Raw genomic sequence first — 17,671 nt, 5'->3', positions numbered from 1 at the left:
AACGTCTGTATGCCCCTTAGATTATACAATTCCACAGCTGCTTAGAGTGTTTTGATGCAAACCCTCGCCTGACCAAATTTTACTGCACGTTTACCCGTACGAGCCAAGCAAATATTTGTGTCCGGATCATTATAAAACGCCGGCCAACATGGAAGAAATTACTGGCACCGCCGGTAATCGAACCTGGACATCAAAAGAGAAAGGGAGCGACGGCTCGTCGTTCAAGCCATCGTGTGAAGTGAAAATGGCATAATGTATTATAGCGGCGTTCACGTTGTTTGGATTCGCGGCGAAGGGAACATCGTCTTGGGAAAGTGTCAGGGCCTTGGCAGACACGCATGAAAGCCGAGTGAGGGGGTGGCAGTGGGAGAGAGTACGCTATCGCCACGCGTGCGGCCCTCCTCCTCATCCTTTGCTAGACGCTCCTTTTCGCTTCCTTTCTTACTTCGCTCCTGCGTTCGCCCAATCGCTTACGCGGTTGTCGCCACCGCGAATCCGAGTTAACGGCCGCAAGAGTCTCTGGCTTCACTCTTCGTATAGCCACCTGTGTGAATTCAAGTGATCTCGTATGGGTAAACCGTGAAGGTGTCGTTTAGCGGTTTGCAGTCTAACCACCTTTACAGCTCGCATTGGAGCCATTTTTTCGACACACTCCTGCGATATGAGAAAAAAAACGAACCTAAGCTTTGACATATATCGAAGTTACTGCATCCTACACACTTACCTGCAAAACTTTACAGCTGCAGTTATATTACGGCGTGTAGAAAACCGAAAACCACTCGATCCTAGTAGCGCCAATCTGACCTTCTAACTATCCAACATAAAGCCAGGGGCTCGTGAGATGCCACAATTCAAGCATCTAATTTTATGTTTATTTCTAGGGGAGTGGTGCAAAGGGGATAGAGTAAATACGGGAAGCTCCACCAGAAAATAATAAAAGGAGGTCAGGTAGCATCAAGACCAGTGTGCGTCCACGCCTAGAGTACCGAGTGCAAAGAGCGACATCGCTGTTCTTTTTTACGGTTCAAAGGTGTGCGTGTTCACTGCGTACTGTCGGCTCAAAAACTATGCTATCGCTAGGCAACCTTCGTATAGCAGCCATAAACCTCAGCAATGTTCGTGACATGGTTTTGCCTTTTGCATATCTAATCGTTGTTTCCTAAGACCCATCCCTTTGGACAATATTATGGCTGCTCAGTTGTTTGTTCTTAGTTAACAACTAATCCCGCCAAACCAACACCGCAGTCAAAGCAAAATGGCGCACATGTTCTTGAATCTTTTTTACAGTGGTTGATGTCCTCGGAGGTAAACAGCTTCTTTTTTGGGCGTCCGCTTCCTCAACCATATCCCTCCTTTTCTGTACTCGATTTGGCCCTTTCTTTCATCAAGACCGCACGGACATCTACAATATTTCATAAGGGTGACTAGAAAACATACGGTGTTTCAGTCTACTCAAAAGGTGTGGGCGGGCGTGAGTGTCCAGGTAACTTTGTGTGTGTGCGTATGCGTGTGCGTGTGTGTGTGTGTGTGTGTGTGTGTGTGTGTGTGTGTGTGTGTGTGTGTGTGTGTGTGTGTGTGTGTGTGTGTGTGTGTGTGTGTATGTGTGTGTGTGCGTGTGTGTGTTTGTGTGTGTGTGAGCGTGTCTGCGTGTGTGTGTGTGCTGGTGCGTGTGCGTGTGTGTGTTTGTGTGTGTGTGTGTATCTGTGTGGGTGTGTGTGTGAGCGTGTCTGCGTGTGTGTGTGTGCTGGTGCGTGTGCGTGTGTGTGTTTGTGTGTGTGTGTATCTGTGTGGGTGTGTGTGTGTGTAGTCGAGCACTCCTTCGACACGCCAACGCCAGAAATCGTAACCGTAGATTTATTGTCGAATTTATTACCATTTTATGGCATTGTGTGCGTGCTAGTAATACAATGACAACCCTATTTTTAATGTTTTTGCTAATACGTCACTGATTACGTCTTGCAGCCCAAAGTTGACCTTATTCAATATTTCTCATCTTTTCGGCACAAACGAACGCTCTTCAGGCAACAGTAGAATTTACGAGGTACAGTAGGCTAGTTGTTGAAAAATCGCAAGACTATGTTTCCTTGTCATGGTCTATTTAGCGTGCCCAGCCAATCTTGTAAGGTGTAACTTTGAAGAAATAACACCGAATATGAACTATGCCACTTCCGTAATTGACCTGTGGTAATGCCAACCACAGTGTATGCTGCCCGCCTCCTTACAACAGAAATATTGTCCAAAAAAGTTTCGGCAGCTTCGTACTAGTGGCCAAAAAATAATCAAAAGGCAAACTTGGCAGCTCCACATGGCTTATTCTTGGTTCAGCTAACTTTATGCGTGTTTAAGCGTCGAATCTCGGTCAAATGTACAGTGTAATCTGATCACTGTAGACCCCAAGGAGCACTGAAACTCGGTCATTGAAGTACCTACAATGTACGCGTGCCCATGGGCTTTGGGGTGAAGTTCCAAGAAATGCGAAAGACGCAGCGGGACAAACGTTTGCTGAAAATGCTTTACTTGGGTTGGTGTCCACTGTTCTGTTTGTGTGGTCTGGTGTTTGGGACGCTATCAGATTGAATAACGTTAACGCTTCTAGGACTTGGTTTCTTTCATTGTGGTAATGTTTCTACTTTTTGCGAAGGGAAAACTGCGCCATTCGTCGCAATAAGCGATAGAGCGAGGCACCTGGCGATTCGCTTCCGAAGCAGTGCTTGAAGCAGTTGTGTCGCGCCTCGGAGATGTAGCAACATGAATTACGCCGGAGGGCGGCGAGGAAAAGCTATCGTGAAGCGATACCGGCGCCCGCAAAAAAGTCCGTTCGGCCAGGTTTTCCTGTGCACGTTAGCCGGTTCAACCACCACAATAAACGGCGTCGCTGTTAAAAGCTTCCCTGAGAACCGCGTGTCCGAGTCCGATTACCGGACTCTGCTGCCGCTTTTGTAATATAGGCGAAAAGCGAAACCGCCCGTGTGTTTGAGATTTCGGCGCACGTTAAAGATCCCCAGGTGCTGAAAATTATTCTGCAGCCCTCCACTAAATATCATAAACATCATAAACGTTAAACATCATAACCGATCAAGTCATCAGTGTGAACCACACGTCCGCGAGCACATGCATGTGCTCACGAGCGCTCGCATGGGCGCAGGGAAGAAAGCACACGACAACCGTTCGCACACGCGCAACTTGGCATTCAATCCACCTGTGAAGACAAAACTTTTCATCGAGGCAATTATTCCGCAGTAGAGATCGGATAATAACTCAATTTGAATTTCGGTATGCATGCGGCCGCTGTACGCCGTCCTCCCAAAACTTGATACCGCATATATGTGTAGCAGAGAGGTTGCGCTCTGACTCCATGGCTACGTAAAAACGCCTGCCACACAATACGGGATTGATGCACACGCGCTGTAATTACGTGCTCTGCAGTCGACGAATCAATCACTAAGAAGAAAAGTCATGATAATAGTTAACATTTCTTGTGTTGCGTATAAGAGTTCAAAATTATAGGGTATTTATTTTTATCGACAGACGAAAATCTTTAACGGCAAAAAAGAGGAACTGGTTATATATATCACCCCGGTTTCATAATTCGGTGACAGCGGCATGTCCACTGCAGCTGCAAGTGCAACCTGAATCTGGATTGTGTTGCTTTTGGGGAGAAAGTATTCTGGCTTGTGTGACAAATGGTGCGGTTAATATTGCATTGTTGAGCTCCGTTTTGATCAACGGCGAAAGGGCCAAACACGCGCAATAAACACTATAAACACCTTGACAAATTACAAAGGCCAGGAAGCCTTTCTTGCTGTGTTTTGTTGTCCTAATTTATTTTGTTTCCTGAATTAGTTATTTTTGGTTGTTTTGTGTGTTTTATTTAGGCTGGTACGGTGATTGGTATGTATGGTGCTTTTTAGTGCCAGCGTCCCTATCGGTGGGAGAGGCACTTTGGTGTGATGGCGTCAGTTTTGGGAACGGCTGGTAACATTTTCTGTCTAGCGTTGTGCTACCACTGATAGCACGTAGGAGGAACTTCACTGCACAGGCCCAGTGCTGACTGAAATTCCGTATTGATTCTTCGGTTTCGAGCATAGTAATATTGCACTTCTTTTAACACTAACTTCTTTTTACATTAGCTTCGTTTTACGTTTGCCCCTGTGGCATATTCTGCATCGAAGCGAGCAGTACGACGGCGGCCTCAGTGGTATTTTTTGTTTGACAGCGGCGTCAAGGATCGCTAATAATTAACGCCTAGCACTCACAGCACAATCGCAGAATCAGCGCAATAACCACATCACGGTAGAACAAAAACAACCAACGGGAGCTCTTAACTTTGCGAATGCACTTTATGAATGAACAAGCCGCCCAATACAATTTATTGTGGTTGTCCACAGTGTAAAAGCGCACTTGAAAATATTTGTTCCGCATTTCTTTATTATAGGAGCCCAAACTTGATCTTGTGTCCTGTTGACTTGTATTTTGTAGTTGCTATTTTTACAACTTTGACACCGCGGTCAAAAACGATGTACGATCTGATACATGGTTGCACAATCTAGCACAGATTAAAATTAACGCCATAAACAATTCAGATTACTTTTACAAACACATTTTTTCCGCAGGAATATCCCATTCAACGCTGTATCGCCCAATGCTTCGTACCAGGATGGCAATTCCAAGCCTCCAACTCTCACTGGCCTGTGATCCTCATCGATGGTACTAGGTGCGGAATAAACAGAGTAAGTTTCCGTATTGTAACAAGTCCCGGCTGGACTGTTATTTTTGAAACTTATTTACCGTAGGGTTCTTTTGTTGTGAAAGCACTTTTTTGTGAACTAAACAAGAAAGCTCGTCCGTCCGACTGCAACGTTTATGTGCCGCATTATCACACACTTCTCAGGGAAATACAGTTTTGACAAAAAAAGACGTAACGTATGAAACAATATAGAAATTGGTGAATCAGGGGAGATACATGGTTTTAAGTCTCGAACCTGGAACCTCCCGGATCCAATGCGGGCGTTTTTCTTGCTACACTGCCGCTTAGTTGTCGCAATCCACACCATACATGCGGGTGTGTATTGCTTTGGCGCGAAACGGGGACAACACACTTACTCACCCGGATGCAGTCCACGGTGTTCATGAGCAACTTTACTAGACAACAATCTCAAGGTAAAAACGCGTTTTAATTCATCCTTCATGACATGTGTTGTCTGGCCAAGGGGATCATCTCTGTTTATGCTCCACACAGAATTCCGAATGTTTAATTGTTCACAACAGTGAAGCGCAGGTGGTGTGTAAATGTCCATGGACAGTATGGCGTACGTCCCTCTACATTCCATATCGTAGAAACACCGATGAAATACGAAGGTATTGGCATTAAAAAAACAACCGGAGGCGGCACGATGTTTTGTGCGGACTAGGGTCGCTGAAGCACTAAAGATGCGAAAAAGCGGCGTTTAAATGTTTGAGGGAAAACGATCATGCATCCCCGACTTCGTAAAAGGATGACGATGTTTGAACGCGAATCTTTCTCGTGACGGATTCTTTGTTTGGTCAATTCCACACTACGGGATGTGCTACTCTGGAGGTGCGCACCACTTTTCAAGATATCCACAGCAACTCTCCGGTGTGCACTCCGTAGGCGTTATTTTTGGGGTTTGGGGTGCATGTGTACCTGCTGGCTGACGTTCAGTAAGACATTATTAGTGGGTGCCGGTTTGAGGAGGTAAACCCCACGAGGTGACGTTAGCGTAATCTCCTAAACCTCAAAATGGAGAGCGAGACATCATGTCTTGTGGCTAACAACCTTGCTGCGCACAGAGAAAGGCCATTCTGATCCTACGTCGGTCTGTGGGTGACGCCTTTTGGTGTTCACTTCACAACATGACGCTCGGACTACTTATGACGTGCTGTTGCACGCCTGCGTCACCTCGCCCCTCTGTTCTACATCAACACTTAGAGGAGAGAGTGTAACGAAGCTGGCGCCAAGCCTAGCAGGGAACCGTTTTAATGTTGCGACCCTTCACAAACAATCGTCGTCATCGTCAGAGAAAGTTATCTTTTTTGCAGTGCCCAGTTAGGTTAGATACGCCATCAGTGCGAACACCGAAGCTACACTGTACAACACAGACAGGACTGGGAACGGCACTTAACTATTCAGCGCTCACTGGCAACTGAAAGCTTATTACACAAAACAGGAGGTTTCATACTGGTGTAGCAGATAGCGTTCCAAAGAAGGCAAATAAAAATAACGACAAAACAGTAAAAATATACGGTTTGATATATTTTTTTGCCTTTATACAAACCTCAAGGATTGTGAGCATATTCATGTAGTACCTTTTTTCCGATGGCTATAGCTTGAAATATGTTGTGCACGTTCATCCTTCTGTCGCCCTAAAAGTATGACTTAATTTAGAGCTTGCGAACAACTTCAAATAATCCGCAGCAAGGTTACTGCCATTGGATTTCCTGTTAACAACGTACGGTGAGCGCAGAGCAAGTGGACCTGTATTTGTACGCACTCCGAAGTTGTTAACGGGAGTGTTGCCCGCTCTGTCTACAATTTCCACTAGGTGCATGTGTTTACCTCAGAGTACATAGCCTTCTGAATCAAGTTCAAAGGTATTGGGTATACTGCCACTCTAATGATCTGCTTCTGAAAATCACAGGAGCGCTGCTTTTAGAGACCCGCGATGGGGCTGAGATCAAGTGCCAGCCGTTGACACGTCGTCGTTAAACGGCGATTATCTAGAATGCCCATGTAGTAAGAAAAAAGGTTTCATAGAGTAGATGGTGCGGTTGATAGGCCCAAATAATTGCCTCTACGAAAAGGCTAGGTGACTTGTGCCGCCTTGTTGTTCCCAGAATGAGTAAATACCCTTGCAGTAAAGGCCGTTGCAATAAAGGCTCTTGCAATACTTTGCCTGGCGCTCTTTGGTCCAGTAGCCCTTGGGCCATTACACAATCATCATAACAGGCACTTGCAAAACACTCGTTTTCACTATATTAAGTGAGTGTACGTGGGCTGTAAAAACCAAGTTTCTATGCGGCCGGTTCAAGTCAGGCAAGCTACTTCGGTGCGTCATTGTTTGTTAAAGGGAGAATGCGTACTACTGAAAATGTGTAGCCGCAGCCGTCTTCTGCTTTTCTCTTGCAAGTAGATCCTGATCTCCGGGGATTGCTCACTCACCAAAAAGGCAAAAATTTCGTCAGCTGCCCACCCTTCCATCTCTTGGAAGGGGAAACAAAATCGCTGAATTCATAACCGCGTGCTGTTTGGTCACATTTCTTATTTGTCATGCTTTGTGTTGTGTCTACCAAACGTTATAAAAAGAAGCCTTTTCCGAAATACATTTTTAGTTGGCCGTCAACGCTACGTAGCGTGTCGGCTTCCTCAGGCCTATTTCTGGCATTTTTGCGCACCTAGTTTCAACTGGCCCGTTGCAACTCCTGTACAGGGAGTGTTGAACAACCGCAAGGTAGCTTAAGGGGAAATCTGCAATCCAGAACAACCCGGCAAAGTCAGGCGTATGAAGCTCAGCGTCACCGGGACCGGAGATTCCAGTTGGAAGGTTCATTGCGCCAAACCCTTGTCTATAACACTGAGTTCAACTTCAACTAGGTACCTCTCAAAACTGTGGACTCAAACTTAAAAAAACGTTGAGGCCAAAATACATGATTAATACTTGAGAATGACACAATAGTTTTCTTGAAATGCTTTTCGGCCGAGGCAAGATAAGGCTGTATGTACGAAACATGTGTTATACACAAGCGTGTCGCCCTCTGTACAACGCAGGAGAGATACCAGCGTAAACAAATCGCTCACTCGGGTGATCTACAAACCCCCGCAATATGGGAGAAAAATCACTAAGTAAAATATAGGAGCGTGCCACATCCGCCCGCAGAAGCAATAATTAAAACACCGAGCCGACAAGTACTTCAAAAAAAAGTTTTTGAAGACAAATGTGAACCTCGGGCATGTAGCATCTCAGTCAGGTCGTCAATTCGTTTTGCTGCTACAAATGCGCAATCGGGCGACCTTAACACGCATCCAGAAACATTTCCCGACAAAAACTTCATAAACCAGCGGTTTTCTACGTGCAAACGTTTGTTGCGCAATAGCAAATTTTTCGACTTCAGAAGCAGCTTCCCATACGTGAAGGCGGCAGCCCATTTCCCGCCACTGAATTAACCAGTAAGCATTGCACTCCTTCACTGATCTCTATCATGTTCAGTGAGCTGCTAATGACAGCAGAGCATTTGCCTAGTGGGCTAAACAGTGAATGTTTAGTGTTCGCAAGCGGTTTCCTCAGTTCGTTCCAGAACTACGAGCGCCGACAGAACATGTATCTGCATCAGTGAAGCTTTCACCAAGCTTCCAGAAATCCTGAATGTGAGTCTCAAGCGACCTACCCTTGTTAGGGGGCACGGATTACCGCAGGGACCAGTTTTTTTTTCACAGCAATTTGAACATCGCCCTCATCTACCTTACCAAACTATTTCGAGCTATATCAGACCTTTTCCATGGCGTATACGTCGATGACACAACATATAGACTGGAATAGAGACTGGAGAGCGAATGCAAGAGCGTCTTCAGGAAGCTCCTTGCATCGTACTAGCCAACACAACCAGTTGTGGTTCATGCCTCATTTCACATTAGCGCAAACGTGTCTGAAAGCATGCAGTAAAACAACACCCAGTGGTCACGCTTTTTACACATATTACAGTACCTCTTTTTAGTTTCTTCAACTGGCTCGTGTATGGAGCCCCTTGCGGTACCACCAAGGTATAACGGGTTAAAAGGGGCGTTGAAAGTTTATATATTCAAATGGTTAATAAGTGTATAAAGGCAGTTGCACGAAATAATTAGATAGAAAATAACTTAATATAAACACACTGGTAAGTTACGCAAGATCTCAAAATTATTCTCCTGTTATTTGCCGCTTATTTTGTCTGCGTGTAAGTAAAACTTTGCCCCGAAATATTTGATGGGTAATATTATTAAACATTTACGCTAATTGGCATTGTCAGTGTTTCTATCATTTTTATTGTTTCTGTAATTTTATTACCTCATTTTGTTTTCCAGTGGAAATATTTGTCTAGGCAGTAAAAATTACCTTTAAGAGATACTGAAAAATCAAGATTTGTTCACCGCCTGACTGACACAATTCATAAAATCGTAGTCCTTTTCCGCCGAATAACGTAAGATTCGACGGATGAAAAATACAGACAAACTAAGACTAAACAATTCACCTTCTTTAATAACAATTACACCATGTATTATACTGCCGTCCCTAAGTGAAAAGAACATATCTCCACGAACGTATTCGGAAAGCAGATGTGCAAGCACTCGTCTACTCAGCACAACTTTGGAAGCTCCTCAATTTTGTAAGAGTATATAACACGGCAAAAAAGCTATTGTAGGCTCATCTGGAAACTCTACAGTTTACTAGCGAAAACATACACAGGACGCAAAGGACTCGCTCACTGAAATACAATACCCGAAGAGAACAAGGCAAGTATGCCCTAGACACACCACCAACTATCAGTCAAAACATTATTGCGGTTCTCTTTCTACTGAACATACAACTGCATTGAGTCCACATGAATTACATAGAATGTATCGATCCAACCCCACAACCATAATCACAGACACTGCCGACAAGCTAGCACAAAAACGATGAAAGTGGGTGTCACCACAGCACCGAGAACAACGCCAGTATCACGTTTACGAGCCTCAAAACCACCCAAGCAGAGAAACTACCAATCGCTCTTGGTATCACTCACCACACGTCAGATACAGTCATTACTGACTCTAAAGCAAGATTTTGAAGATACCTAACGGGATAACCACGGATACTTGCGAAAAAAAACTTTCCCTATGGCCCCTAAATGCGACATCTGGATTGGTTTACCCTCTGCCTGCACGTCCGGTGGCGACAATGTTATTTCCAACATGCCATCCCGAGAATTACCAGAAATGTTCCCCGAGCCATTTGTCTAAAAGCGGCTCTCCCCTCAATTATTCCTCTGAGCTCCACCTTGCACCACAAATTAAAAAGGTTACCGTACCATCCCGTCAACTCATCACTCAAAGTGAACAAGGAGCATAAACGGAGGCTCTCACGAACTTACGCGATTTTGCCCATTTTAACCACAGGATATTTATTTAAAGACAAATATAAATGGTCAGAGGCCAAAGCGGGAGGTGTAAAAGAATAGATTTATTATACGTAAAATTTTATTACAACAGCAACAAAAAGGAAAGAAAAAAAAGAAAAGCGAAACATTTCATTCAAAAGCCAAGAGAGGAAAAACTTAGAGCGAAAAGCGCAGCCGGTGTAACAGGTAGAAAAAAAATTCAAACTTGAGCAACGCACGGTGTGGGCTGCCAGCAGGCCAACTGTTCCCCTCCTCAATGGTGTGAGGAACGAAAGAAAATTTAAACTAGTTAGTGCGAGCAATGTACGGGGTGAAAGTGAGTATGTGTGAATACCAGGTCTGACGTGTTCTTACTTGTGTGAGGTAGGAATTGGGGTTGACAGCGAGCTTGCGATTTAAACTCAGGTGGAAATAGTTTAGGCGCAAGCGTCTGCCTCATGACTGCAAAGTTGGGAAACCATTAGTCATAATAATGTTACTGAAAGAACTACCACGCTTATAAAGTGAATAAACGTGTTTGTTTTATAACGAGGGTCACAAAGAATGCATGGATATTTTTCTTTGGGAGTATCAAGGATTGGTAGGCTCAATGTTTCACTTTTGTGGGAGCATCTATGAACATGTCCTTAGCATTGCTAAATTGCAGAATTCTGTGGAGGAAACATTCCGAATATGACAATTCCAGGTGAAATTACTTTTAAAGTGACTCCAAGATACTTGTATTCCCTGAATTTGCTTATAGAATTGTTACAGAGCGCGTATCCTGCTACTAGTGGTTTTTTTATGTTTGTCATAGCAAGTAAACGGGATTTGAACGCGTTTATTTTTCTTCCCTATTGGATGCACCATAAACATATATTGTTTAGAGTTGACTTCAGAGCTGCTTGATCACCAGGGTTCTTTATCGATTTAAACAGAATACGTACAATCTTCCACAACTTGACGATCATTAACAGGAAGATTTACACTGTTTTATTTATCACTAAATTAACTCAAAAATAGCAGGGGACCAAATACACTGATCTCTGGAATTCGTGGAGTAACCTGTGGAAGAATTGGAATTTCATAAGAAATGCCAGAAAACTGCGAGAGATTACAGGAGTTGTTAGAACTCCAAGCTAACAAAAAATAGGGAGGGCCAATAAGCTGAAATGTACCAATCGCTTTGTCGTGAGGGTGAACTCGAAAGATTTGCGTAAATCTGGAAATATCACGTCGACTTGGCCGCCCTTATCAAGCGCAGATGCAAGAGGATGAACGACTGTACGTAACTAGGCTGTTGTTAAAGAGCGTTTCCAAAAACCATGCTTCTACAGAGATTAAGGTGTTTTAATATGAACGCTGTGGCAATGTGTTATAGCATTTTATTGCAGGGCGATTTAATGGAGATTGGTCGTTAGTGTGCAACTAGAACGTGTACCACTCTTGTTAGTAAGCCTAACTCCATCCATTATTAGTTATTCAGGTAGCGCTGCAGTTCTAATTGAATGTTTAAAAATTGTAACGAGGCTATTGTACAAGGGCTCCGGTCACCGCGGAAATTTGAATTCGTATTCACTCTGATCCACCGGAAGATTTTACGTTCATTCAAAAACCGCGCTTAAAACTCCTTCATATGAAATAAATTACCCGGTGTGATATATAGATTTCGCTCAAAGGAGGCTGGCTGCAGACTTAGAGATTACACTATAGAAAAAGGCGTTGAAATTATTACCAATCATTTTTCCATCAGCTGTCAGAGACCCGTTCACGGAAACTTTATTTATAGTCTTTTTGCAATCGCTAATTTAGGGCCAACGCTTCTGCAGGTAATCTTCACTAAAAAACCTACTCTCACATTGAATAAAAGCTTTGCGTACGAGAAATCGTTTCATGTAAAGCATACAGATCTTCGCTTCGACAGCGGGAAACTGCCCTGTTTTTTGTGAGACGTTCGGCCTCCCGTTCTATTTGTGATAATATCTTGCGTCCCACGCAGCGAACTTAGTGGTTTTTGTTTGTTTGTTTGGAAGAAATGTATTCAAACAAAAAACTCTAGTGCCTTCATGTCTCCAAAAGATGTTCCACACCATCACCACAAAACTAGGAAGTATGATAGTCCAAATTATAAAAAATGCCAGTATAATCAGCGCGTTCCAACTTTTTAACTGATGTTGTGTTATGCGTGAGCGTATGCTTACATGTAAAGGAAAACAGACACTGACCGAACGGAGGTCCGTTATGTCACCGATTGCGGACACGTCGCACTGAACTGAGCAGGTAAATGTAAAAATAACAGGTCAAGCACTGAAGATGGTGACTCTGACATACGTGTAGGCTCAACCAAAACATGCACAATATTGTGGTGAGACATAATATCAAACATAGCATGTATTGCCGGAGTGAGTGCAGTCTTGTAATTTTACCACATCAATGTCAGGAAAGTTAAAATGTCCTACTAAAATGACGTGTTGGAAAACAGCGCGAAAGACGGGGACACATAGAATTAGGTGAACAGGACGAGGACTGACTTTCAACTCGTTTTAATGGAAGGGCGTCTAACTACATGTACATACACATATTCTCCCTTCCCCGTACCCCGTGCCAACATCAGCCACTGACATACATTAGCAAAACACGCCACAGTTGACATCCCACTTTTCTTGCCATCGGAACCGCTTATCACAACTACCATTCAAAAAGCCTGTATTCTTTCCCGTGTAAAACAAAGGACGAATGCCTAATGCAATCTCTCTCACTTCCTGATATGGAACGATTATAAGAACTCTCTGGTGTGTCTGTCTTTGTGCCTGTACAAGATGAGTCTCGCGAAATAATGAATAACAAGAGTGCTTACACTTGCGACAACGCTTCGCCAGACATGCGTATTCGTGTTTTTTATCAGGAAATGAGGGAGAGATTGCATTAGGCATTCGTCCTTTGTTTTACACGAGAAAGAACACAGGCTTTTGGAATGGTCGTTGTGATAAGCGGTTCCAATGGCAAGAAAAGTGGGATGTCAACTGTGGCGTGTTTCGGTAATGGTAGTATGTCAGTGGCTGATGTTGGCACGGGTTGAGGGGAAGGGAGAATATGCGTATGTATATGTAGTTAGACTCCCTTCGATTAAAATGCGTTGAAAGTCAGTGCTCGCCCGGTTCACTTCTTTCTTTGGGTCCCCGTCCTTTCGCGCTCTTCCCCAAGATGCAATTGCACCAACTAGCCCAACTGGCCACCTTCCTAATAACGCTACTTTTCTCTCTTTGTCCTGTGCTAGGTCCCTGTGCCATGTTGTCAGATAATCGCTAGTTGAATCAGCAGCCCGTTCCACTGCGTACAAAACGAAATTTTGCCCGTAAAGTGTCACTTTTAAACCCAATTACTCAAGATCGGGGACAAGAGATACCAACTAAGCTACTATAGAGTTCTTCGGAACAACTGCAACTCCACCCCCGCTCTTTTTTACCTGTCTTTACAAAAAATGAAAACCCGGCAGCATGATGTCATCACCACTGACAATAGTAAGAAGCTACGTACCGCTAAGGGCAAAAGCAGGAGGACCACGTGTTAGATGTATGGCTTCAAGCTGTTCTGTGTTGTTTTGTAATGCTACGAGCGTTTATTGTTAGTAGCCTGACCCGTTAACTGGTTTCATTGCACGCACTTTCAGTGTTATTAGCTTCGTGATCATTGCTTCCAACAGCTTCTGCGTTTACTCTAAGGGCATGCTATTCCCTTGGAGCGATTTTTCTACGTTCGTTCGCTGCTTCGTTCTGAACAAAAACTTCGTTTTCAACACGGAGGTTAATGTGAACTAGAAAACCGTCTCCCAATTCGCATTTTTTACTTTTGCATTTTTTAATAGTAGATTTTGGTTAAAGGATTGCTCAAGTAGTTGTTTGGGGCAAATAATGTAATTCCCTTGAACTTTCTTGCACATTTTAGACTAGTGAATTTTTCATTGAAGCCTTGAGAGAAACACAGATTTGGCCTGTTTGTTCCGGGTTTGCCTATCCTATAAATACGTCCTACCTATCTGCTCGGGACACCCACCTTATTTCTAAACGTTCCATGAATCACTTTCTAGATTTGTTTCTCTTCTGTCTCCTTTGGGCATTCTTATATTCCAAAAACCATTAAATTTGTACCTGTACTTTTATCATCGAGGTGAGGAAGTTGTGTCTGAAAGATTACTGATTTTTGGCATACCGTAATATATTAGCAAGTCCGTCTACTTTCGATGCATTGGTATTAGGATCAGTAATACATTTTTTCATATAGTCGAACCGGTGCGTAATATCAACAAACATGCCCTCTGTTTCTGCTTAAGGCTACATATATTTCACTGCGCAATACGTCTTGACCATCTAAAACCTTCAGAGGTCATTTTTTGGCAGTAGGCCCTGGATAGTATTTAAAGTACCTACACAATAGCAACCACAGGGCACACAACCATTCGCAAAAAATCAAAGAGCGCGTAAGAAAAAACAGGGCAAACAATCACAGAGCAGTGTCAATCTCACCCTCAAGGTTCCCTCCTGCGCACGCTGCAATGAGGGCTACAGCTTCCTATGTGTAGCGTCGACCTGCTTAAAAACATAGAAGTGCAGGCAATCTCCTAATCTTCTAATGACTAGTGGGAAAAAGAACTGGCCAGCTTCAGCCGGAAATGTCAGCATCCGGTGGTAGAATACGGGAAAAAGGCAGCAAGCTCTAGCGGAATCCTGAAATGCGAAATCTGAGCGCATGCTTGGTTTTATGCAATGGCGCTTACCCTTCCTTATCAATACATGGCGGACATCACCAGAAAATGCTCACTCGATATCAAAACTGCTCCCAGAGCACGTTGTTGAGTATTGCGTACACCACTTGAGCCATAAAGCATGCCAGCGCTTTTTGATAAAACTTCAGCACAACGTTATAAAATGTAATGTTTTATTTATTGTGTGTTTTAGAGAGACAGTCTAGATTTCCCACAACCCAGAAAACAGTCTGGGTTTAGAAAATCATTCTCCGTTAAAGAACACGCGTTATCAATCGAGCAACCGAAACACCAGCCGAACAAAAAAAACCTCTTCATAATAAATTCCCACCCTGAGAAAAATGGTTGTATTTAGTAACCACCACAGCCGTGCGTGGCACACTTAAACAAAAAGCGAATGGAGGAAGCCCGCATAGATGTTCTAGGCGATGTATATATAAAGGATGGAAAGTCAGGATATTAGTCCACAAAACGTGTACTTCAAAAAAACGTCAACAAAAAAGCTCAATGTTTGAGAAACGAAAGTGAGCACGATACGCCGATGCCATCCCAAAGAAATTGTTCAAAGCACGTTTGGATAGGCTGTACAGAAAGCTTGACTGAGGAAGCACATTAATACGAATGAACATACAATTTAGAGCCATCTCAGGTTAGCAAACGACATAGTTTTCCTGTGCGAGCTTTCATAACGCTTGAGAAAAATAGCAACTGTAGTCGCAAACATTAGCCAAGGTGCTAAAATTGAACTTCAGTCAATCTTGCGTAAAGACAATAACGACGCCTGCAGCATCCTCTTCCGAATACAGTGAAATCGAACTTCAGGAGACCACAGAAAATCGCTCGTTATTCTGAAAGGTCGTTGTAGCGGAAATCGCAAATCTTCAGTAAAAAAAAATATTTCAATGCCTAAAACCTCCTACCTGTACAGCAGTGTCATTTTTAACAAAATAGGCACAAGTGATCATGAATCAATGCACGTTTATTTAAAGTAGTTGGCAAATTTTTTTCTGGTGAGTGCACCACAAGCTTTCTAGCACGAAGGACCCCAACTCTTCCACGTTCCTGCGGACTGACTCAGTAGCCGTGTGGTTTTTTCCCCGAAATGTGCGGAGTTTTCGTATGCTGTTCAGCACACTCGCAGTCGTCACGTGCTAGTCGCAGTCTTCCAGTGCGTCCGCGGCACCCTGACGTCGTTCACGCCGTCGTCGCTGCCTTCTTCCTCGTGAACGCTCACGCTCTGGAGAATGTCTTTTGTTCTGGAGGCATACGGGCCCCGAGAATAGGGGACCGCCCCATCGGTCGCCTTGATGGTGACCCCTCTATGGGCTCAAATAAAGTTCAACCAAGCAATCACCAAAGCGATCTGAGGGGCTAGTTGATGTACTGACATGATGTAATAAAATTCGCATGTAAGGACGAGACAAGCGAAGGGAGACAACACACAGCGCCACTGTTCTCAGCTCCACTGATTTCCGTGAAGATCGAGCAAGCCACCCGAGCAGCGGCGGAACTGAGAAAAACTTGGGGTGGGGCTCGATTAGCGCGGCCGCGGCTTTCTGGGCGGAGGAGGCCACCCATGCTTCATTTTTTTTCTTCTCTTCGCCTTCTTTTTTTTTCTCTCTCGCATCGGCTCTCGCATTCTGAGGAGCAAGTTGCAAGACGTCCTCTTCTGCGCTGCGCTTTGCCGTGTCGTCTGGTGGCATACGGCTCCGGTTGACGAGATTGTTTAACGGAAATCTAAGAATCTCCGGCCTCGAAAATATGAGTTCGTTGTACTGAGGCGTTGTTAACATATCACGGAACTAAATAAAACGATCGGTATTTTTAAAAGTTCGCTATTCTGAAGTAGGTACTACCGAAATAATATTAGACTAAAACTATAGGCAGTCGGTGTGGGATCTCTTAAATGCTCGTTAATCTGAAAAGTTCGTTAATGTGGTGTTCGTTGTAACGAGATTTGACTGTAGGCTGCAAAAAACTTGAACAAATAAAACATAACTTCCTTGGACAGGTTGTCAGTGGTAAGCACGACCCACGCGAGAAAAAGTGTTTGTAATATGTATACGACGCATTAACTGCGAAAGAGCCTCCAAATAATGAAATCTAAGAAAAGGCTACCACTAAAAAGACTGCTTTACAACCAATGCGTGCTGACGTTGACGTCCTATCGGACGTAAACTTGGGGTCTTAGTGCACAAGTGGAAAGCAAGCTTAGGTGGCCTCTGTTGGCTAATGAACCAAAAATGTTATGGGTAACGTATACCAAGAGAAAACTAGCGTCTAAGTCAGGTATCAAACTCGCGTGGAGTGGATACTGAGAGATGAAATTGCAAGTAATATATGACCGTCAACTCGTTGAATGAATGAATAAAAACACTTGGGGTTTAGAAATGAATTAAGGAATATGAAATTGAGTCAGAGGTAAGTAGGAGGGGCCTTAGCCCTCCACTGGACTCAGATACGCTAATTGTGGTGATAATTATGATGGCGACGACAACAATGGTGATGATAAAAAGCAGTTGTGTTATTTCTTCGGTGTAGTTGCTTTTTCTACGGATAACCCGACTTCGCGAAAAAAAACTAAGAATTGTTATTCACTTCAATGCGTTCTGAAATGAAACCTGCTTGACTAACCGTTTTTATGATCGATTGTTAATCAAGCATGCTTCTTTATGTTGATAGTGTGGATTGCTTGCTTTCCAACTAATGTGAAAGGTCGCTGGTTTGGCAGCTTGAATTTTTCCGGCTGTTACTTCTTTTTCTCCTTTTTGCGCGTAC

The 17,671-nt window shown here is 43.7% G+C and overlaps 1 protein-coding gene across 1 annotated transcript in view; it reads left to right on the top strand.

The window, feature by feature from the left end:
- LOC144141830 (metalloproteinase-like) overlaps positions 1-17,671 on the top strand; it is a 105,416-nt gene that overhangs the window by 87,578 nt on the left and 167 nt on the right. Inside the window, exon 13 of the mRNA XM_077673317.1 lies at positions 4,614-4,730. Within this exon, the coding sequence (XP_077529443.1) occupies positions 4,614-4,730 (117 nt within the window). The remainder of the gene's footprint in view (positions 1-4,613; positions 4,731-17,671) is intronic.

This window comes from Haemaphysalis longicornis, unplaced genomic scaffold, assembly GCF_048455015.1.
Source record: "Haemaphysalis longicornis isolate Haplotype H1 unplaced genomic scaffold, Haemaphysalis longicornis Haplotype H1 scaffold_6, whole genome shotgun sequence".
Lineage (NCBI taxonomy): Eukaryota > Metazoa > Arthropoda > Arachnida > Ixodida > Ixodidae > Haemaphysalis > Haemaphysalis longicornis.
The sequence above is the reverse complement of the archived record's forward strand: the minus strand, read 5'-3'. Positions and strand labels throughout refer to the sequence as shown.